Source organism: Simochromis diagramma, unplaced genomic scaffold (assembly GCF_900408965.1).
Source record: "Simochromis diagramma unplaced genomic scaffold, fSimDia1.1 OVJJ01000402.1, whole genome shotgun sequence".
NCBI classification, from domain to species: Eukaryota; Metazoa; Chordata; class Actinopteri; order Cichliformes; family Cichlidae; genus Simochromis; species Simochromis diagramma.
The window spans coordinates 3,112,793-3,136,371 of NW_024386972.1; the positions used below are offsets into that span (position 1 = coordinate 3,112,793).

The 23,579-nt window shown below is 39.3% G+C and overlaps 1 protein-coding gene across 5 annotated transcripts in view; it reads left to right on the top strand.

Annotated features, from left to right (window-relative positions):
• Window positions 1-23,381, top strand: part of LOC120737932 (adenosine kinase-like) — a 126,562-nt gene extending 103,181 nt beyond the window's left edge. For 4 of the 5 annotated variants that reach the window (XM_040038874.1, XM_040038877.1, XM_040038873.1 and 1 more), the window contains 4 exons: window positions 4,362-4,397; window positions 9,544-9,658; window positions 21,859-21,945; window positions 22,254-23,381. In XM_040038874.1, coding sequence (XP_039894808.1) covers window positions 4,362-4,397; window positions 9,544-9,658; window positions 21,859-21,945; window positions 22,254-22,378 — 363 coding nt within the window. In that variant the 3' untranslated portion in view covers window positions 22,379-23,381. Of the gene's footprint in view, window positions 1-4,361; window positions 4,398-9,543; window positions 9,659-9,929; window positions 20,507-21,858; window positions 21,946-22,253 lie in introns of those variants that run through there. The other variant, XM_040038876.1, reaches the window with a different exon arrangement.
• Window positions 23,382-23,579: the final 198 nt, after the last annotated feature.

Here is a 23,579-nt window from a genome sequence, read left to right on the forward strand (position 1 = left end):
AATGTCTTTATGATGATCAAAGAAAAATATCCACACATGCAGTGAGCTGATAAGAAGGCAACAGCAACTCAAGCAAATACTTGTTACAGCCAGGGCATGCAGGAGAGCATCTCTGAGCATCTCATGTCAATCCTTGAAGCTGATGGGCTAAAGCAGAAGAAGACTACGATGGGTTTATCTCGTATTTGCTGGGAACAGGGAATTATTTGCAAATAGTAACATTGCTTGGTCTGACAAGCCCCAGTTTGAGTTGGTAGGGTCAGAAATTGGTATAAACAACATTAAAGGATGGCTTGTATCAACAGTTTAGGTAGATGGTGGTGTAAAGATGTAGGGGATGTTTACTTGGTTCAGTTAGAACCCATTGGTACAAAGTAGGCACAGTTTAAAGAGTATGTTGCTGACCATGTCCATCTGTATGAACACAGTGTATCCACCTACTGATGGCTGCTTCCATGTCACAAAGCTCAGATCATCTCAAACTGATTTCTTGAAGATGATAAGTTCTTTATACTCAAGTGGCCTCCACATTCACTGGATATCAATCTAATAGAGCACCTCTTGGTTGTGGTGAAATAAGAGATTGGCATCGTGGATCTGCAGCAACTGTGTGTTGCTACCATGTCAATACTGACCAAAATCTCAGAGCATCTTTTTAGCACCAGTTCATCTGAAAAATTGATGCGGTATTGTTAAGGTGTGCATAATAAAGTGTTTGGTGAGTGAACAAACTTGGCCTTCATCAGGATGATCATAAACCATACTGTATACAACATTTATATTAAGATATGGACTGAGTAGAAAAAGAGAAATATGTATCAGTTACATTCGCACACAAATACAGAAAACGTGATTAATTCCATATTTGATCCATAAACTGGAGGAGGGAAATTACAGAGTGGAATTTGTTTTGCCCCCAGGTTTTTTATTGACGTGTACATTACTAAAAGGAACTTTAAATAAATAAAAATTTTCAAAAAAAAAAAAAATACACTTATAAAAGTTTTTTTTGTTCTATTCAGAGAAAAAAAGATGACTGTGGTGATTCTGAAAGCTTGTGTAGGCCTCTTTTTTTCCCCTAAAAGGTAAAATTGATCAGGAAACTCTAATGGAATAAAGAAAGAATAAAGTCTTAGGTTTCATTCATAATGGTGAACAAATGGAAAATTATTATTCAACTTTGCAGTTTCCTTCAGCACTTTTTTTTCCACTTATTATCTTTGTTCCCCAACCATCTACCCAAACCTACACGTTTTACACGTTGCTCCACAACTGAAAAAAATAACACCAGAGCCTATTTACAGCAACTATTTCATTAAATTAATGTAGCATCCCAAGAGCCAGACATTTCTACAATAAGCTGGTAGAGGCCAAAACTGAGCTAAAAGCAGAGGATTACATTCTTGTGGCCGATATATGATTCCAAATACTGGAAATTGTCCTCTGCCTATGGGCTATGTAAATAACTTACTTTTTTGCTAACAAGATTGTTTGTAGTCATATGTTCATAGCTTGTTCACTTCCCCCAGGCGACAAAAGAAATTGCAGTTGACTGCAGGTTTCTCAGATTGAATGCAAAATCAGCAGTTTAACTTCATTAAAAGGAGGGAGGGGGAAAAATGTCTATACGATATAAATAACTTCACAGAAAATATGCAACATACAGCTTCTGCTCTGACTGTTTAAGGCCCGCTAGGCTCCTGTCACTTACAGTGTCATAAAAAACAAAGTGTTAAACTTTGAAAACTGCCCTTTGCATGAAGTGTGTATTTCCTCTTTCATTTTGCTTGGCAAAGAAATTGTAGACTCCCGCCACCCCCCCGACGGGGCTCTGGATTATTAGCTTAAGCTCTCTAAAAATATCCCTTTGACTGTTTAAGCCTCTGACAGCAGCAACATCTCACACATTCTGATAGCTTTATACTAACTATGGCTGCAGAGGGCTCATGCACTCTGCCTGCTTTGTTATCTTTTACCTTGTTTGCCCGAAGAGGAGAAGGAGGAGAACATGCAAGCCCTGAGATCTGCAAGAGTCCTCTCTCTCTGTCTCTCTTTTTTGGAATCGGACTCGAAGGAGATCATGAAAGGCGAGCGTGCAATCACAGCAATCTCCGAACAAACGAGATGCCTTTTCTTTTCCCCCTCCTTTCTTTTGAGCACGAGAGGATTTCGCCCAGATGTCACTCCAAGCACTTGTCATTGCTGCAACAGCTGTAGAAGCACATGGGCCGTCATTTTAAAAACCGTCTACCACAACATCCCAAAACAGCACATGTCAACACGCGCAGCCTGAAACATAAGATTTTTGAATATTAACGCTATAAGCTCCTTAAGGAACAGTGGCTTTAATTGCCCATCGCTCCAGTTTTATTGGCTGTATGGGTAGTCTCGGTAATTGCATATTTACCGCCATGCAATATTTATCATAGCAGTATATTAGTTTTAGCCGAGCTTTACAGCGCAACATATTTTTGATGCTGGCATTCATAACAACTAGAAATTAATAAATTCCTAAAAGGGATTACACTGTACACATGTGGCTCATAGACATTGCTTCAATTATCTGTTCTTCTTACACCCACACTCTCTCGATAGGCTTTTCTCACAAATATTATAGCTGCTAACTAGAGAGAGAGAGAGAGAGGCAGAGCCATGCACTGCTCGGCAGCACTATAGTTATTCCAGCCTTCACTCGTGTGTCTCTTAAATGCTTTGATATGAAATATTGCTGTTTTGACAAGACATTTTTCCAGGCTGCTCTTGTCCCTGCGCGTTGCCTCGTGCTAGTTGGTGATGGAGCGTTCCTGAGGAGAAAAGTCAATATGTGGTTGTAAATAAAGGAAAATAAATGTGAGACCCAAGCCCTCGATAGATTGAAAAGGCAAAGAGAGGTTAAAAGAGAACACTACCTTCTGCTGATTACAGAACTGCTTCTCGACTACAGCAGCTAATTGTCTAGCCTGTGTGTGTGAGGGGCGCAGGGTGGGGTGATGAATTGACATATTGCTGGTGCTGTGATGTTGATCCAAGCCAGGGAGCCATGAGGCTTTCCTCCAGGGACCAGTAACCTTATTGTTCCATGTCATCTCCTCCCCTTCTGTTTGAGGACCAGGTTGTCAACCTCTCCCCAAGGTCACACAAACACCACACCCCCTCCCATACACACCCTCCTCCTGCAGATAATTGGATTATTTAGAATCATAGCATCAACTTATTATCCTGTCTGGGGTCAGAAGTGAATTTAGTGCAGGAGGTTGTCTGTCACAATTTGTGACATCGTTCGGAGCTGACAGGCAACGGCTTCTGTCATCAGTTAGAGGATCGTAACACGGCCTATTTATTACTCACATGTTGTACATCACAGCTTACCACACTGCAGATAATGTTCATGTTCTTGGAAGACAGCTTCATTGTTTTTTTACATTAACGACTGCACAATATGACGAATCAATTATAGCAGTAGTTAGTACTGCTTTTCTGAGTGTATTTAAATGCATCATTTATTGGTTAATTTTTTTGGGGGTTTTTTAATGTATATTTTCATTTTCCAGCCGATGCCCATTTCAGATATGGTTCGGTTGGCATTCAGTTGGTGGTTTATCTCTTTTATATAATATAAAACATTATTTAGATACTTAAAAGGTTTTACTTTGAAGTTGTTCCCGTATATATTTTTCCATTGGTTTTAATTGTTTTGTGTATTAAATTTAAATATATTTTTAGATTTGTAATTTTACAGAGAATGCATTAAAATGTTTTTTTTTACAGTGTATTTAGCTGTTAAATATACTTTGTTATAGAAGTAAACTTTAAATGTACATAGTTTCTGTGAGCCCTGTAATGCTATAAGTGTATTATTTTTAGATTTTTTTTTACTAACACCAGCTTGTACCTGCGACCACTGGGAGACTACATTAAAATATGAAACGGCGTCAGTGAGCGGTTTTCGCGATTAACTCGCTACAGCCTGCATAAACGTTTAAGTGCACCTGTTAGGAGACTAAAGCAACATAAAGTGGGCGCTGAATGCCTGCAGTGTTGGGGATTCCCACACACTAGCACATATTCATGGTTTCAGTGGTGGTTTCAAGGCTGGAGGCTGATGGGGTGTTATCTCACGCTGCTCTGGTAAGATGAGATGATGTCAGGCTGTAGTTTAAATGGGTGGGCTGCACGCCTATTAAATCAGGAGTTGGCAGAACAACACTAACTCAGGTTACTTATTCTCAAGTGAAAATGGCCAGACATGCGAGGAGCGGAGGGAAGCGAGATGTCTTTACTTCACGTCTGGTGTGCGACACTGTGCTCTGTTTGTGACTCTGTAATTAACTGCTCATTTGTCTGTGTCTTATCTTTTCCAGGAGGCGGCCACGTTTGCCAAAGAGCTGGGCTTTGAGGTGAGTTGACCAGCAATTGCACACTAAAAAGATCCTAAAGGTTTATTTTTGCTGATAATGAAGTTCTTTTTGGACAGTGATTGATGTGCTATTATACTCTCCAGGCCTTGCAGCAGTTGCTATGGAAACCTGGCAGTCGTCATGGTTTCTTTGTTCAGCCAGCTCTCTGTTATGACGCACTCTGCTAGGTCTGCACCCAACATCGCCTACAGATGTTATTTATTGAATTTTGAAAAGCCTCTTGGGAAGCTGAGAAGTTGGGCATGGTTTCAAGCTTTTCTCTGCAGGCGTGGGGCTCATCAGGTTGCCTGGTTAAAAAGCCTCCTCATTATCTTCATTGCACTCAGGGATCGCATACTGTATGTCTCCTCTTCACTGCCATAGCATTACACTACACTGAGCGCGCACCGTCGTCTTTTAATAACCAAATTACAGCCACCTGTGATTTTGGATTATGGAAATGAAGATTACAGAAAGCACAGTGTGTTTTAACGTGGGGCTGCCTCTTAAGTGTAAAGTGAACGTTCCCTTAGTCTATTTTTTCCTCGTGTTTTTGCATATTCCTTCCATTGCTATTTAAATGCAAAAATCAAAACACAAATAGCCGATATGCGAGGCTTTTTTTTTCTTCCCTTCACATGGGCTCAGGTATTTTAAGTGCCTTCTCTCTTTCAGAGGTAGCGCTGCCTTGAATATGTCTCTGCTCTGTGTGAGTAATTGTCATCCAGAATCACTAACGGTGTGATCAACGTGACTGGAATAGAAATGCAATCCTGATGGCAGTGACAGGTTTAAGAGAGGAGAAGGGATGAAGGCGGAGGTGGTGGTGCTGTAGGGGGGTGGTGGAATTGGGGAGGTGTTAGTAATGGAGGGGCCTCACATGGAAAAAAAACCCCACAAAGGGCAAAGTGAAGACTCTCCTAGTAGTTACAATTCTTTGACATTTTCCGTGTCAACCTGATTTGGCAGAACACTCTGCGAAATTGCATTGGATGAATGTGATTTCTCAGATAACATCGGTGGTGTGTACTGTACTTGGCGCATTTCTAGATGGCTGTGGTTCAAAGATGTTTTCTTCACCGCTTTTTTTTTCTCCTCTCGTCACTTTCTGGTGACCGTTTTAAACTTTACTGGTACAGGCTGGCTCCCGTAGACCAGTCATACCCTGGCAAGTCCTCAAAAATATGAATATGCACAGTTTTAGCCTGTAAAACTTTGATTCAACCCGGAGATGGGGGATTAATTGTTACGGCAGTGTTAGCGGAGGAAATTTGTTTTTTTGCAAATACACAGTACACCTGTATGAGTTCATATGGATATGTTTTGTCATCTTTACATAATGTATAGAGGTCAAAAACGGCCCAAAAAATTTCGAAAAACTCCAAAATTTTCACAGTTTCCTTGTAAATGTACAATGACAATAAATGGCTACTCTACTCTATTATAAAAAAAAAACTAAACTAAGTGCTAATAAAAAAAAACAATTAATAATCTTATTATTTTTTGTTTTTACATTTATACTTACTCGTTATTCAAACTATGCATATAGGTTATGAACAAATATTGTATTAAAGTACGGAAATATAATTTAAGTCTCGTTTTATATATTTAATACCATGATAGTTATGCTTTTTTTAATTATTATTTTTAGAAAGGTTTTTTTTTATCATATATTTTGATGGATTTTGGGATATTAATAACACATTTTTTTTTAAACTACTTACTGTATTTATTTATTTACTTTTTTAGGTTTTTCTGGTCTCCATAATTTAAAATGTCATATATTAATTAAATAAATTACTTTTAAGACTCATTTATAAGCTTCCACAAGTAATTAGATTAAAAAAGTCTTACAAGTCTTACAAGATCCACTTACCAGAAATTTTGAAGAGCTTTCAGCCTTATCCGATTGCCTTTAGCAGCAGAAGGCATTTGTTCGATTCATAGTTCAGTGGCAGCCTCTGATGCCATAGAAAACCACCTGTTAACCATATTCTAATGGTTTGAATTGCTTTAAAAAGTAAAATAAAGTTGGCTTGTGTTCAAAGCAGAGTAGGTTTTCTTGAAAACATCAATATTCAAACAATCATTTTTACCTTACAATTATTTTATTATTATATTCTATCATTTGTAGTTTTTTATTTTAGTCTTATAGCCAAAAACATTTGTTCTTTAACATTTGCCGACTCAAAAGAAGACAAAAAGTTAGACTTGCTGTCTGAAACGAAACATATGAAGGCCACTGAGGTCGATTGAAGTTCAGTAAAAGTCCCGGTTAATTGGGGAAGGTCGGCACTTTTGAGGGAACTATAATTGGATTCTATGACCCTAAAGCGCCGCATGATGTACTTTGAGTGTATCCCGAAACACTGTTATCATCACATTATGGATGACTAACAAAAATGACAGCAGCCCTTCTTCAGCTTAAACACAAGATAAAAAGCTTTCCTCTCCAAAACAGCAATCAGCAGATCTGAACACAGTCGCCTGATTGTGATCTGTTTCCTTTAAATGCTCAAAGAACTCAGCATCACAGCTCTAATTGAATCTCTCCCTCGCAGTGTTTCTCAAGCAGCATGCAGTGGAAACGATCAGTTTCTCACTGGCTTCAACACAGAAACACAATTTAACACCCTTGTAGAGCTTTCATATTTCACGGTTTGTTGATTTATGTCTGATCAATTGCCTCACAATTGTAAATATTGCCATTTGTCAGTAGTAAACCAAATTGACCATATCATTTGTCAAGTCATTTGTCTGCACTCGCGCTGAACGTTATTTTTCTGTATCGTTTTGCCCCGGGAGCTTGTCAGGTAAGTGTTTCTGCCTGGCAGAAAGGAGGAAGTTAAGTTAAGTGTGCTTGTACGTGTAAAGGCTAACCCAGGAGATCCAATTGTAGCATGTCAAAAGTTTTTTATACTAAAGCGAGCAAGGATGAAATCTCAAAATATGTAGGGAAGTAAACATTCAATTAGAAAATTATTTCTAAATCACGTGTCCGAAAGTGGACCAGTAGCGAGACTCACAGCTTCCTGTCTTGTCTTTTAGTCATCTGTTGGTTTGTTTCCAAAAGACACAAACTTGAGCTGCAGTGACTGGCGTGTTCGTCATCACTGCTACTGGGCGAGTTTAAAGAAGCTGATCGCACCCTTGACCCCCCTCTTTGTGGCTTTGCTATAAAAGTGCTCACTCTAGAAGTGATAGTTATCTATATGGGAGCTGGTGATAGACTGAAAAAACCTCCTTCAACAAGAAACACTGTGGATTGTAACACTGCAGGCCAGTAAGCTTTCAAGTCTGAACAACAAGGTAGATTTTCTGCATTTTTAATTTTTTTTGGTAGTTTATTTTCTGACTAGTAGTTGGAAGATACTTTGAAAACTTAAACACTAGCACTTGGTGATGTTTTATTTAGTTCACTTTAGCGTAGCTTTAACGATAGCTTCCGATGTGATAAAGTTGGATATGCTGGGTTTCCATTTGACACATTTAGTGTGATAAGCTTAGGAATGAAACACCTTGTAAAACAAAACTCTTTACAGAAAAAATTTACACCCTTTTTACTATTTTATGTATGTAGCACACAACTTATTTACCTTTCAGATTTACTTTTGTTGATACTAAAGCTACTTTCAGCTGCTCCATTATTCACACATTCACACAGGTAGCTCTGCATGTATTGGATCTGCAGATGTGCCGGACGCCCTTCCTGAGGCAGTTCTTGATGATTTGGTGGCTTTTTCTGGGATAAAACCAGCACTAATAAAGTGTAAAGCACTAATTTATTTATTTTGCAAAGCACTTATTGTGATTTTTTTGTGTCCTTGTACTATTTCAACATGGATTGGATATTTTCTTTTATTTCTATGGGTGTTGGCTGACTGTTTGCGTCTTTGTCAGATCCTAATGAAGAGTCGTGTGAGGTTTCTTTTCCTGCTGAACTGCTTGAAAAGTAAACTTAAAATATCATTTTACTGAAGAGCACCTGTTGAATCAGCCATCAGAGCCATGTGGCACTTCTTTTCTTCCTTTTTTTTGTAAACTTGTGTTTGTGTTATTGTGTGCCCTACCACCTCTGGCCTTTAGAACATTTTAGCTCCTAAAAGCTGAGTGGAGCCCCTTTTTTTTTATGTCAGTGAACATAAAACCCAAGGGTGACAATGTGCCGAAGCCTTGTGTGGTTTTGCATTCAGTGTCTGGAGGAGTGCTTGTGGTTACATCCAGTCACAGTGACAAATTGCTCTTTTTTTTCGCCGTCGTCTGCTAACGGCCTCTGTATTAACCTCACCATTAGCACTTACTTAGAGTGTTACACCCATTTTTCCTCAGCCCTGGGTCTCCCTGGACCTCTCAAGCCTGATTAAAGGGCGTTTGGGAAGCATTTAAAGGTGTAAAAAGCTCATTGGTTTGAGTGAGCCAGTGAGCCTGGTGGTACTGGGCTGGAGCCTATCTTTCTGATTACTCCCATAATCACAGTATTTGCTCACCCCTGAAGGTGCTCAAGCGTTCGCTTTGATACAGATGCTAGAGGCATCTAGTATCCCTAATGCTAGCTCCTCAGTGTGCTGTATTACAGAAAAGCAGTCCACCCCACTGCGAGACGGCGATAAAGACGTTCTACCTGCTCATAGTACATCATGATGAGTTAATAATAAAGTAGCACTGACAGGTGTGGGTTTTTTTATCCCTCTCATGATCAAAGGCAAGCACTCTGGAGAGTTCTGTCGTCTCCAGGCGAGAATATCCATTCAGTGCAGATGCTGAGGAGAGATGGCCTGTTTCAGGAAGAGAATGATACAGTACACGCACCACCTATCCCTTCAGCTTGCAGAAGTAGCTTTATCTGACAACAGCATATCTTAACACGCTTATTTTCATCTCACTTAGGGAATACGACATTCTAATATTTTCGCAATTCTCCAGTAAGTGCGTGGAAGCCTCATTGAGCGTCCCTATTGATCTGTTTCAAAATGGGTTCACAGCCCATCTGGTTTCATTATCACTTTGATCTGTCTGCCTGGATTGGAAAAATCTGACCTCTCTCAGTCACACGCGTGATCTTTGATTAACTCTTCAGAAATTGCTCCTCATGTTGCATTCGCTCGACTCAACACATTCTCACCCGGTGGTCTGGTGTTTTTCACAGACAGATGACATCGCAGAGATTGCAAAGAAAACCCAAAACCTCCCCAAGGAGAACACGAAGAGGCAGCGAGTGGTGGTCTTCACCCAGGGCAAGGACGACACCGTCGCAACTGTCGGTATGCCATTTTTCTTTTCAGGGTTCTTTTTTTGTCTGCTTATCTACACACATTTTCCACTCGAAGCCATCCCATCTTTGGCCCCTTTTGGACATCTTTACCCTTCACTTAAACCTCATATCTCGAAGCTGCAGAACACAGCCTTAAATAGATGCTAGATCTCTGACTGAAGGGAGCAGAATGCTATCAGTAATTTCTTTGAAGTTAAGCTCCAATATTGACACCAGATGTTTCAAAAAAAGAATGCTTGCACTACATTCTGTCATTTCAGAGCATAAAAGAAGCGTGGGGGATGCAGAGAGCAGGCATTGATTTGTGAAGTACTGCTAACTTTGTCTTGGACAGACTCCAGGCCAGTCCTCAGCAATTTTTAATGCTTCAACTCTTACATCCTGCCCTATTTTTCTTTCCTTTTTTTTGCAAAACGCTGGCAGAGTGACCTTGGGGAGCGGTTGACAGAGCTGCCCCTCAAATCAATCCAGTTTCCTTTGATACAGGGCATATTTGTTAACAGGACATTAAATGGCAGTGTCATCATAACTGAGCAGGGGTTGCAGGTTTAAGCAGCGTGAGGAGAGACGATAGTTTCCGATTACTGCTGGAAGCCTTTGCCTTTGTTTGGAGCCACGGGGCATCTCTCCTCATTGCCCTTGCAGTTCAGTTCCGACTAGTCGTGCATGGGGAGAGATAGCCTCAGGTAAAGACTCCATCATATCACTCATCGCTGGGGACTGCGGAGAGGCAGTGCAACAGCAAGACTGTTAGCGCTGCAGGACAGTGTCCTCACATGTGTCCAGCGTTCTCAATTTCATCCTGCTGGAAAGAGTATTTATAAGCTGACGTTCGGTTTAATTTACTGGTGCCTTTATTTCCATCTATAAACCATGCTGCCTTTTTGTCCAGATTCTCAAAAGACTATGATGGTTTGATAAAGAATAAAGCAGCTGTAATGAATATTTTTGTGTTAACAGTGCATAAATCAGCTATGTTTAACGTAAACGTGTACACTTAAAGTGATGAGCTCACAGAATATTTAATTGACTGTGCAGTTTTTCACAACTATACTGTACCGTTGTGGAAAGCTGTAGTTTAAGTTTGGTTCATTCTCAGCATTTTTTGTGGGGTTTTTTTTAGTTTTCAGTGATAGCACTGGAATAAATTCTCACTAAGCTACCTGTCCATTAACAGTTACCTGATGGTGCTCCTTCAGACGGAGACCAAAATAAGAGCTCAAAGAAGACTGACTTTGCATTAAGTAAATGTAAGAATAATTGTAAATGAATGAACAAACTTTTAGGTTATAAAATGTCATTTTTTAACCATTTTTCTGGGTTAAAAATGTTTTTTATGGTTTTTTTTAAAAAAAATTATTGAGTAGTTAAATGAATATTAACCGAAATATAATACACAATATTTTTATATGTCAATATTCTTACGTCCCAGTGTGCCTGTAATGGCACTATGCCAAATGTATGCACAAAAACAAAACAAAAGGTGTTGTTATTATCAAGTATGCTGCTGATATGTATGGGATTTTACAATAATTGTGACGCAGTTTGCAAAAAGTCGGGTAAAGATGCAGAGATGTAGTGATCCGTCAATCAAGAACAAGTGGTTTTTCTTCTTAACTTCACTGTGGCTGAAAAATATGGTTTATTGAACAACTTCTGATGCATAAACAATGATAAAAATAATAAACAAACGCGATATTTCACCCTAAATCCTTGTCCAGCAAACCTCTCGGCCATGAGGGGAAATCCCCCCGCTCAGCGCAGCCATACGCCTGGGGGTGCGACCTGTCCAGTCAGCTGGAGAAATTTGCCCCCTCACTGATGCTGCCGACCTTTATCCATCTTTAGCCTGTGGCGATAAGACTGTGCGGATTGGAATCGATCCACCGTTTCTTGTAAACCTAGTGGACTTCTTATTACAAGTTTAGTCATTTATGAGTCTGTTACCGCAACAATTCAAAGAACAGACACAGTTTGACAGCTTAAATAAAATATGCTTGTTAATATAGAAGTTTTGAAATTATAGGAAAGTTTTAGGTGTATAAAAGATGTGCTGATGCAGCTGGTGTGTATGGAATTTTAAATAATTGATGAAAAGTAATCAACTTTTTGGGATGTTTCTGGCTAAATGATAATGGGATTGCATTACGGTCAGCACATCATGCCATTCCTTGAATTAACTTAGTTCAATGGCCAATAAAAATAATAGTAATAATAAGAAAACATAATTGCTGCTAACAAACTGAGAAGAAGACGCACATCATAATTATTCAATTCAATTTTATTTATATAGCACCGAATCACAACAGTTGCCTCGAAACACTTTATATTATAAGGTAAAGGCCATACAATATAACACTGAAAACCACAACAGTCAGGTTACATTTGGTGACAGTGGGAAGAAGAAACTCCCCTTTTAAGAGGAAGAAACCTCCAGCAGAACCAGGCTCAGGGAGGGGCAGACATCTGCCACAACCATCGGGGGTGAGGGGAGGGAGACAGGATGCCAGAGGGTAGTAATGAGTAATGGTTAAATGCAGAGTGGTGCATAAACACATGGTGAGGAAAAAGAAACACTAAGTGCATCGTAGGAAGCCAGCAGCGTAGCCCAATTGCAGCGTAACTAAGGAAGGATTCAGGGTCCTTTTTTATTGAAAAAGAAAGTTTTTTGCCTAATCTTAAAAAGGTTGTTTGATACCTGAATCCAAACTGGAATAAAGAAAATCTACAACACACCAGCATAATACAAGAAACAAAAAGTACAAGATGAGGTGTGATTTTAATATGCAAATCAAATTTATTTGCATCTGATCCTGTGGCTCTTTGTTGTACAATATATTTGAATGTATCTGGGAAGGTTCTCAGTCAAGAGCTCGGAAAGAAAAGCGTCTGGACTTCTTTAAGTTGCTTGAAGACGTTTCACCTCTCATCCGAGAAGCTTCTTAAGTTCTAGGGTCAAATGGTGGAGAGTCCCAGATTTAAGCCCTATGGGAGTGTCCCCAAAAGGGGGTCATGAACCCCCTGTTCAGGAAATCTCAGGAAATCACATGATAGGGTGGGGCTAGGTTTCACAATGAGCTCACCCGAAACCTTGGCTGATTGTGACCTACACTCATTTTCACACCTTGGCTCGTGTGATTGGGTAGAGGATCAAAATGGGGTTCATGACACTCCCCTAGGACTTAAATCTGGGACTTTCCACCATTTGACCCTAGAACTTAAGAAGCTTCTCGGATGAGAGGTGAAACGTCTTCAAGCAACATAAAGAAGTCCAGACGCTTTTCTTTCCAAGCTCTTTAGAATATATTTGAATGGTTTAAAGTGTACCCAGTTTCTTGCACTATGATGGTCTCCATCTTCCCTGTGACCCTGAATTGGAAAAGCGGTTAAGAGGATGGCTGGACTGATGGGTGGACAGCGGCAGCTTTGATATATGCTGTTTCGCATTCATTTAAACCTTCCACAACAAAGATTCAAACATTTTCTTCTTGTTAATTTAATCACACAACTTCATAAATTAACAGTGTGATGTGTCAGTATTACCCCAAAATGATTCCACTTAATAAGCGATAATACAGCGTTACTGCACGGGCTTAATTAAAAGCATATATTTTAATCGAAAAGGCTCATTTGAATTTTCATTATCAAAGTCAAATTCCTCGAAGTGAATTTTCCTTTCATGAGAATTTAAAAGGAACTCTTTAAAGAGAGTCCCGACATTTAAAAACCAACACGAATCCATCCATTGTGCTGGAAGTGATGGATAATTCCTGCCTGGTTCCCTCATTGCTCCTGCATGAACACACAGCCGTGCGCCCCCGTGAACTTTATATAAAATACATGATGAATGCCGGCTGGATGAAAGACAATGTGTTTCAGGTGTCAGCTACAAAGGCAAACATGATAAATGTCATTGACTGTGCTATCATTGCAGTGGAGCAGTTACAGTAGTAGGTGCATCCGTAGTGGTGTGTCTGTGTGTGAACATCACTGTTCACGCCAGCCAAATAAATGTCAATGTAAAAAGAGAATTAAAGATTTTCATTTCCCAGAGGCGGCGCTCTAATAAACTTGATCTCTCATTTTGTTTGCAATTTGTCCTCCTGTCAGGATTTGATCATTTGCCAGCCTCTGCATGTCATGTTAAACCATTTTATAGTGATTAAGGATGGGAGAATGCCTTCCCCCGTGGTATAATTCTCCAAAAAAGAGATGTCAATTTGTTATTGTTCTTTTTTTTCTCCCCCCCCCCTGCCCTTCATTTGAAGCCTTTCATCACACCACCGCTTCAAACGTGCCTTTTAAGAGCTGGGAGCAGGGGAAAATGGCCCTTTATTTAGCTGCCACTGACACTGCGGAACTACACTGGGCTTTTGCTTATACACCCATTATAGCAGTAATTAAGATCATTGTGCCCTGAACCTTAAACGGTGAGGAGATCTAATAAATGATCATTCAGCAGGGGTTGCTGCTCTAATCGCTGATAAGGACTTGATAAAGCCTGACTCGGCTCCTCTGCGAGTTTTAGGGCTCTCGGGGGGGCAAGGCAGGCAAATTTCAAAAAAACTCCTCTATACATGGTAATTGCATCAGATGGAGAAACAATATTGACTACAACACATGCACACACTCACACACACCTCCAAATAACATCGTTTTTTTACAGTAGTTTGTTAAAGAAGTGCCCCAAATTAAACGTCGTAGCATTATTTGAAGCCCTGCTTGAGCACGTCTCAGTAGTCGGTTTAAAGAGGAGGATATTTATGTTGCTTACTTCATAATAGGCAAAATCAATTAACCGCCTGCGCTATGAGAAAGACCTCCTCTCTTTTTCCTTGGCGTCTCACATTGAAGTGTTTTCTTTCATGACTCCCTGAAAGGATATTGGTTGGCGATGATCTTTTGCCTGCGGTTACAGTAATTACAGGCATATGTCCTTCTTTTCTTTCTTTTTTTTCTCTTCTTCTTCTTCCTTAACTCAGTTGTGAACAAAGATGCTGGTTATGACGGGGAAACAGATTGAATGTCAACTTGCTTCTAACCTGTCACATTTGCCAAGAAAGCGGTAATGTTGTTTTCCTCTCTAGGCTCCGAATTTTTTTGGCTGAAACGCAACAGGAATCATTCCAGAAGAGGAAATAGTATTCTCAGGGAAGTTTCTCGCATAAAGATGTTTCACTCTGTCGAGCACTTTAGCTCATGAATTTTAGCTGAATATTCATGTGTAATTCCCAGTCGCTGGGTACCTCAGGATTTAAAATGATGTATTAATTGTTTTACTTGTGTAGATGATAAAGTGCCACAGAATCAAAGTTAATTTTAATGACCTGCCAGCTATTTGATCAACTTGTCAAAGCAACATTATTGAGGTTTGGAACATCACCAAGTATAGCATGTAATAATCTCAGAGTCAAAAAAAAAAAAGAAAAGAAAAAGCTCCATATGCTCATTTTCATCTTATACGGAGGTCGTCTTATTTGCACGTATAGTCACTTATTTTAAAGGAAAGCCTTTTTCAGTCACTGTTGTGCAGTGAATTGTCATTGTTAGAAAGAATAGCCGATAATAAAGGACTTAATTGATACTCATTTCAAAGAGACGCCTGTTGAAAGAATTTCTTAAGTTTAATCACCACCATTCAAGAGTTGTAATGAGGGAATTATGAAGAGTGAATTAACAAAAGCACACAATTATAGCTTACTGGAAGGAAGTATTTGAATTCCTTTGAGGTTTTTTTCCTCATTTTTTTCTCCTCTCTGGTGCAGGTTACCTGTCAAAGCACAGCCATACTACAACTCCCACGTATTCACCGCCAATCTGCTGCTTCACTCATTTTTGTCAGACTCAATTCTAGGAACGGGAATATGGTAGTGTTTAAAAATAAGTACAGCTGAGTTATGCTGATTGGAAATAATGTTGCCGACCTCATTACTGTGAAATGAGTTCAGATGTTCGACAAGCCAGAAACAACAGAGTATTTTGGCAGGATCTTTTCTTTTTTTATTATTTATTGTGATTTTCATGGCTGATTTTTGCCAGTGAGATCTTTGCTGCAGACGGCTGGAGAATTCTTGGAGTGTAACTCGAGGTAATATGTCAGTCAGATTCGATAATTTGCATCGCTGAGGTTATATGAACTCTGGCCTAGCAGGAGTATAAAAACTTTGCCCATGAATAAAGGCTTTAAATGTAGGATGTCTTATGTGCTTTCTTGGATCTGGAAATAGCATTGAAAGCACTGTGCTGCCAACACTGAGCTGATCAGTCACAATGTTTTATGATCATTACTTTTTATCATTACAAATGCATCAGATTTAAAAAGACTAAAAGATAGAACAGAAAGTTACACTATTTTGTTGAGCAATCCCTAGAAGGATCAGAGATTATTGTTTTTGAGGTTTGGGTAGAAATTAAGCCCGGACAAACCCCCAAATATGTTCCAGTTCCTAAATAAGTGGAATATTACATGCTACCACTTTGCTGTTGGTTGTAGAGCTTTTCATAATAATTACTTACTAACATAAATAAGACTTGATATTTCTTGAAACAAATAGGAAGAGGGCCTTAAACTAAACATATTCGCTTCTAACCTAATATTACTGATAATAGAACTTAACTAATTAAAACTAGACTGTTTATAACTGCAAACTTTCAGCTTATGCCTGATAATAAACAAAACTGCTAAAAGTAACTGAGGAGACAGACTGGTGCTGATGTAAGAGAGAAGCCATGCTCCTCCTCCTCCATCTCCAGGTGAGCCTCTGCAGCCAATCAGCATCAGGGAGGAACCACAGAGAGAGAGCGTGAGATGAAAAAGATGACAGAAAAACAATATATGGATAGTAAAACAAATGTTTTTTATATCTTTTTTTTTTTACAAGATTTACATGGATGTGTTTCAGAAACGAAACAGTTAGTTGAAAGGAATTAAAGTAAACAAAAGTAAAATGTGAAATAAGTAGAGGGACTGAACACAAGTGAACTTAACACAGGACAAAGAGATGAAGGGAGACACTGAGGATGAAAATAATGAAATACAAGCTGGAACTAAGCTAAAAACTTAAGACTAAATAGCAAAATATAAGATAAATCAAAGTAATAAGAGAACTAAGAATTAAACAGAATGCTTAAAACCCAGAGTCAAGACCCAGGACGGAGGGTGATGTCACTGAATGATGGTTCTATTGCTTTACCAGAGCAGGCATCAGCCAAACAAATAACATTTATTCAACTCCTCTAATGTTAGTGGATGAAATTGCTTTAAGCACAAATCCAGACATGGCAGTTAAAAATGTAGGAGAATGTGATCATTGCAGTGATTAATCAGCCTGCTGTATATGGACAAAGTTACTGAGAGGCAGCTAGCTTGGCTAGCTCGCTCCAGTAAAGCGTGATCAGCCAAGTATCAGGAACACCCACCTTCCAGCATTTGCCCTCAATTATATTACAAACATGGGCATGAATAGCCGAGCAGTTATTCCTGTTCGACTTCTTTGAAGTCCACTGCCTGGAGCAGATGCATAGTTGATGGATTGTAATGTAAATCTGCGGCAGACGAGGCTGCACGGTCACAAATAACAGACAGGCATGTGGACATCTGCGCTGACCTTCACTCTTGCAGCCTGATGACGAAGTTTATGTCATTGGGACCTGAGCAGACTTGTGGACTCAGAAAGCATAATCCCGACTTTGCAAGGATGTTAGTGGACAGCCTTCTGAGGCTGCATTTGACTGTTTCATCTTGCAAACCGCAGATGTTTGGAAAATTGGATTTTGGTCAGATGAGGGTGTTATTTACATTCAGGGCTGATGACTCTTGATTGATATTGATTATGATTTTGTGGCATGACTGGGGGGAATTTTTCAGGGCTTCCTGTAGCCAGCGGATATCTAGTCCAAAGTGGTCCAAATTTCCTGTTCCACCTGCCAATCAGCGTTTACGAAAGATCTAATGAAAAACCAAATCTTTACAACTGCATTTCAGTGAATCATCTGCTCATCTGCGTGCAACCAAATACTAAAGACAAATGGAAACCCTACCTACAGATATTTACTTATTTTTATGCAGATATGTATTTAACTAGTTACATGATGGATAAAATTGATATTGAGACAAACAAGGAGCCAGTAAGACACAAGGAATAAAAAAAAGACCCATCTAACAGCAGTAGGTCTAATAGATCCGAGCCCTTTTTAATGAATTCTGTCACCTTTGGGTGGTGTTATCACAGAGATGAGCGTCACTTCTTCTGAGACGTTACCTCGTTTTTGATCTGTTTTCCTAATGAGACCTGACTCCTCCTTCTGCTGCTTCAATATTTAACTCCCGTAGACATATTTACACCCACATATTCCCTGTTAAGAGGCATTTTTTGTCGTCTAATGAACACCAGTTTCATGCAGAACAAGTGCAGCGGCTTCAAATTTTAACACGCCCGAATTTATATTCGCAAAGTGCATCCTTTAAAGGCGACCACATCTAACGACTTCAGATTCTTAAGCGTAGAGTAGATGACAAACTGTAATTTATTATTAGCACATTTATGTGCAGTTAATCATTTGAACAGGGAGGAGGATGCTCGAGCTTCATCTGTGGCTTTAATTAAGCAAAGTCGTTACGCTAGTAATTAGCTGATCCTGAAAGGATTGTTGTATTATTTTAATTTGTTATCAAAGTGACAATCGGCTGGTTCCTTTTACAAAGAGATTGTGTTGTTAGGAAAACACAATAACTCTTAATCTGATACGTCTTCAGCTCCTGACCTGTGACACGCTCCCAAGCTGCTCTTGAAAGATGTCTTTTTCAAGCACAACCTGACCACGTGTGTCTTTCAGCTAGCGTAGTGCAGTAATTTTCTTTACATCGGGTGTTGAGCATGTGCTCAGCTCCAGGTTGTGTATCTTTTGCCCTTTAGGATGAGAAAAGAAAGGTATTCAAAAATATTATAATGTGCAAAGTCTCATCTGCAGTGCAGATATTCCATAAGCTCTTGTTGGATTAGCAGGGAGCCTCATTAAACAAGTTTTTTTTGTAGTTTTTTTTTCCTCGTGTTCTCTTTAAACTCCCAACCTCTTTTTCTCAATAAGAGGTCTGTCAGACTCCTCTTATTCCTTTTATCCACATGTCAGTCTTTTGTCTCCTGCACCTTTTTGAAGGTTCACGTCGGCACCAGAGCCCTTGGATTGTTTGAAGATTGTGTGTGTGGTTTAGATTGTTCTGACATAAGTTGCTGATTTAATGTCACTCTACACCTCGAGACTTTGTCATCTGGTAGAATTTTGTTTCTTTTTTTTCCTTCTTCCTCTCCTTTAAACTGGAAGTCTCTTTGAAGTGCATATGCTACTGATAATTGAAGCAATATAATTCACTGAAGATAATAAAGAGAGCCTCATTTAATGGATTCTGTTCTGAACTAAAATGAGTCACAGCCACAACTGCTCTATGATTGTTTTTAATTTATTAGAGCGCTGGAGGATCTGCTGCTCTTGGATGAGGGATGTTGCAAATTTGTCCATTAATCTAACATCATATTTACCTTGTCATCCACGCTAAGATAATACTTAATTATTTAATTTGCTAATGAACCTAATAGAACAGTTCTCATAGTTTTCTTATATATATAATACTTAAAGCCAAATGTTTACTGATTGTAGCTTATGAATATGATTTGCTGCATGCAACCGTGTACCTGCACTGAATTTTGCTAACTTTTTATTACTTGGCTATTAGCACCCAATGCAAAGCTAAGCTGTGGTATGAAAGTGTTTTTGTGATTATTAATTATTTCTGAGCATGTAAAGCAGTCGTAAAATGACATAATGAAGAGCATTTTACAAGATACTATTATAGTTCCTTTTCAATTTAAAGCACAAGGCAAAGAAGCACAATATATGAGACCTGCAAGCAATAAAATGGATTACCCCTGTGATAACATGGTAATTAATATAACACCTGGTGTTTGTGCTTTTGCATAGTTAGAGTTAGAAACTTTTTTTACAGTTGTCATTTGCCAGAATGGAGACAAAACACAATAAGTAAATTGTAATTCAGAATTATTTTAGCCATAATATCCAGGAGGTAAACGTTTCATGCGGATTAAGTATTCCCTCTGGGATATGACCAGAATCTCATATGCCGATAATGATATATATCACACAGTAAATTCTGTTTATTAAAGTTTATATGATGTCCACATTCTAAGGTTGTTACTTTACTGTATATAAGCAAATGATTACATAAAATATTGCTATATAAAATACAAAACCCAAACATTGTATTTTCAAGTTTAAACAGTTTAACTCTGGGATTTATTTTGAGCACCTGACAGTCCGTAAACTCTCGCCATACTGCATCACATGGTTCTTACATAAGCAACGGGAGAGATTTGTGCTGTTTGAGCCCCTTGTGGAGGACGGTGTGCGGCATAATTTACACAGGACAGCTTACTGGGTCATGCAAGAGCAAATGACATCCGCGCTACAGCGTTAGCAACTCCTTTCATGCTGGTATTCATGTTCTCACCTGCATCCGCGTGTTGTAAGATTGCAAAATTGCATTAAAATGACGGAAAATACTGCTGCAAGGTCAAAAAAATAAACAACAGAGGTTTTGATTTCATCACCAGATATATGTTATCACACTGCACAACCCTAAAGACAACACTGTGCTGTGTTATTTGTCACTAATTAAAACATGCTGAGCAGCAGCAGAGACATTAAAATCACATTACATAAAATATTGAAATCACTCTGGCACAATAAAGCCTCAATAAGGCGCACTTGCAGGTACAGGAAGAGAGACTTGTAGCAACAGGTAGCAACAGGTGACAGCAGACAGCAAAGAACAGAGCACGCAGACTGAGGACAGTTATTATTTTCCTGTACACAAATATGTATCACAGCAGGTATGAAAACTGAACCATTACAACGCGTGTAAATGACTCTGTTATTGTTAGTTTCTCCAGAATAATGAGACGGGTCCCGGCCCGGTCCTTGATGATTTTGTTAAATGGTGTGATGAGTCTCGTCTTCAATTAAACTCATCCAAGACAAAAGACGTGATCGTTGATGTCAGAAAACGCACTCATGCACACGAGGTCAAGTCCATTAAGGGTCAGACGGGGTAATGTGTTCAGTCTTATAAATATCTTGGAACAATTATTGATTCAAAACCGAACTTTGAGGAAACCTGTGAAGCCGTGTGCATAAAAATTGGCACCAGCGTCCTGTTTGATGAAACTCTATCACTGATTTGATCTTATCTTGCCTTTACTGAGTCTTTTTTTAATCTTTGTCTTTGGTGTCATGGGTTGGAAACTCACTTAAATTGTTAAATGGTCTAAAAGGGCAATTGGTGAGTCACAGCTGAGCCCAGCTTCCCCGTCCACTAAACAGTTACAGCGATTGGCTGGTTTGATGAGGACTGGCATCCATTGCAAAGAGCTTTAGTTTCTTCCTGGTCCCACAGTGGACAACAACAAGGTTTAAAAAACAGTTTTGTTCCAACGCTCACATAGACTGTGACGTCTCCGTTATTTATTTCTTCGGTATGTTGTATTACGCTCACCTGCTGTCTGTGTTTTTGAAAGTGTTTATCTGAGGCTGAATGAGTCACTCACTGCAGACAAAATCTACCAGTGGTTGTAAATAATGTAACCTGAACCCGACAGCACTGAGCGCTGTTTCCGTCTTGGCTTGTTGTTTGGCTTTTTAGATATTTGGTCACAGATCAACCGAAGTTACTCTAATCATCCAAAACGAACGGCAACGTGTTCATCCAGGCTTGACCAGAAGCCACATTTATTATTCACGTCTCCTGTTTGCCGTTCCTGTTTTCAGATTTACTCCTTGGGTAGTTCATGGATTTTAAAAAGTGTTAGCAAATATTCACCTTGCGATATTCACCTTTGTTGACAACGATGATTCAGAGTGAAGATTTACTAGTCCTGCGAAAGCAAAAATGATTAACTGCACATAATCTTTAGCTGTGTACTTAATAATTACAGCAAAAACCCCGTGCAGAAGTGCTAAAATAAAATAGCCAATTATTTTTTATTTTAAGAAAGCCCTACAGTATGCAATGACCCCACGAAGTGCGAGAAATAATAGGCTACAACTTGAGACACAAAGAGAGAGAATAACGCTGAAGTTGAACTTTAATTACCGAGTCTTCTTGTGTCCCCTCTGTAGGTGATAGGGTGACTATGTTCCCTGTTTTGGACATAGACCAGAATGATATTGTGGACACTAACGGAGCCGGAGATGCCTTTGTTGGAGGTATGGCATTATTAAGTGCATATCTTCATATCTGTGTACAATCCAATTAACCTTTGGTACTGGCCAACTATGCAATGTAGTAAAATCTCCAGATTATATGAGTGTGACTTTTACCCTGCTGTTTTTTTTCCCACTCTGATCATAGCGCCATATAAAACAGCCAACATTTATGTCCTGTTGAGGAAGAAGCAGTCCCTTTTTCTAGAAGCAATTAGTACTTTGCTCGTTTTAACCCTAACTGCTCCCCCAAACTATTCTCGGAAGTGATGGATGGCTACAGGTTGACCTCTGCTCTTCTGTCTACCCAGGATTCCTCTCGGCGTTGGTCCAAGAGCACGCGTTGGAGGAGTGCATCCGGGCCGGACACTACGCGGCCAATGTCATCATCAGGCGGGTCGGATGCACCTTCCCGGAGAAGCCAGATTATCACTGATGCACCCGAAAATGCTGCGCACGTGTCTTTTCCACAGAAATACTTGTATTTGTATGTTTCGGGATTTTACGTATACTTATTTTCTATTCACAGTGACAGACTGCATGGGACTAATTACCTCAGCTTGACTATTTTATCAAACTGTTAAAAAAAGGAAAAATAGCAGCTCTGATGTTTTAATATAAGTCAAATACTGGAAAAATATGTGTATGTTTAAAGGGCTTATTCCGCTAAAATCTGTCTATTGGGTGTGAAAAACTGAATACCTGCAAGCCTGAGAAGGCGGTGGGAAAGTGTCAAATGTGTAAGCACATCTCAAGAAACAAATCAACATAATCTGCCAAACTTCACTAACATCGATCCGTATTTTTTCCCCGCTACAGAGCAAACACTATGTCCCAATAGCTCCTCCTTGTAGCTGGGGGTTTTGTATTTTAGTGATTTATAGGAAACTTGATAAAGGCAAATAATAAGCTGATCAGTAGCAGAGAAGTGCATTATCCCGAAAGAGTGGTTTGAAAGGTTTCTCCAGGTTCGGGTGACTTCTTCATAGACCCTGAATCACAGCCAAAAAAATAAAGATATATTTACAGAAACTTCTCAAGCCATTCCTGCCACAGAAGCCACTTCTCAGTTTTACTAATTATCGTAATATTTATTACTTTTCAAACAATAACTGCTTTGCCTGTAAATTGCTAATTACGCTTATTTAACTGGAGCTTGTGCACTCTGAAGAGACGATAGTGACACTGAAGTGGTGTAATTAGCAGTGAAAACTATAAGCGCAAAGCTGTAAGGTACAAAGTTTTCAGCGTAATCTGTTTTGGGGGGGGGGGGCTGTAAAATAGAAACAATACCACATTTCCACTTCAGAGTATTCCTTTAATATTTAGCTGCCGTGCTGCAGCAATCAGGGATTGGGTACTGACAATCTTAATAGATAATGAGATAAAAGTGAAACATGTTTTTTTTGGTACTATTGAAATAAATCAACTGATCCCACCATGAGACTCCTGGAGAATTTTGACATCTAAGAGCTGTTTAACCCAGAGGTGATGTTTATTTTAGGAGATACAAAAAAGAAAGAGGATATGAAAACAATGTTATAACCCACAGAGTTTGTGAATTTCCTCATTATTTAATCAACCAGAGGCACACACTCTCATGCTAATCACTTTTGGATGGCTCAGCACCCTCCATT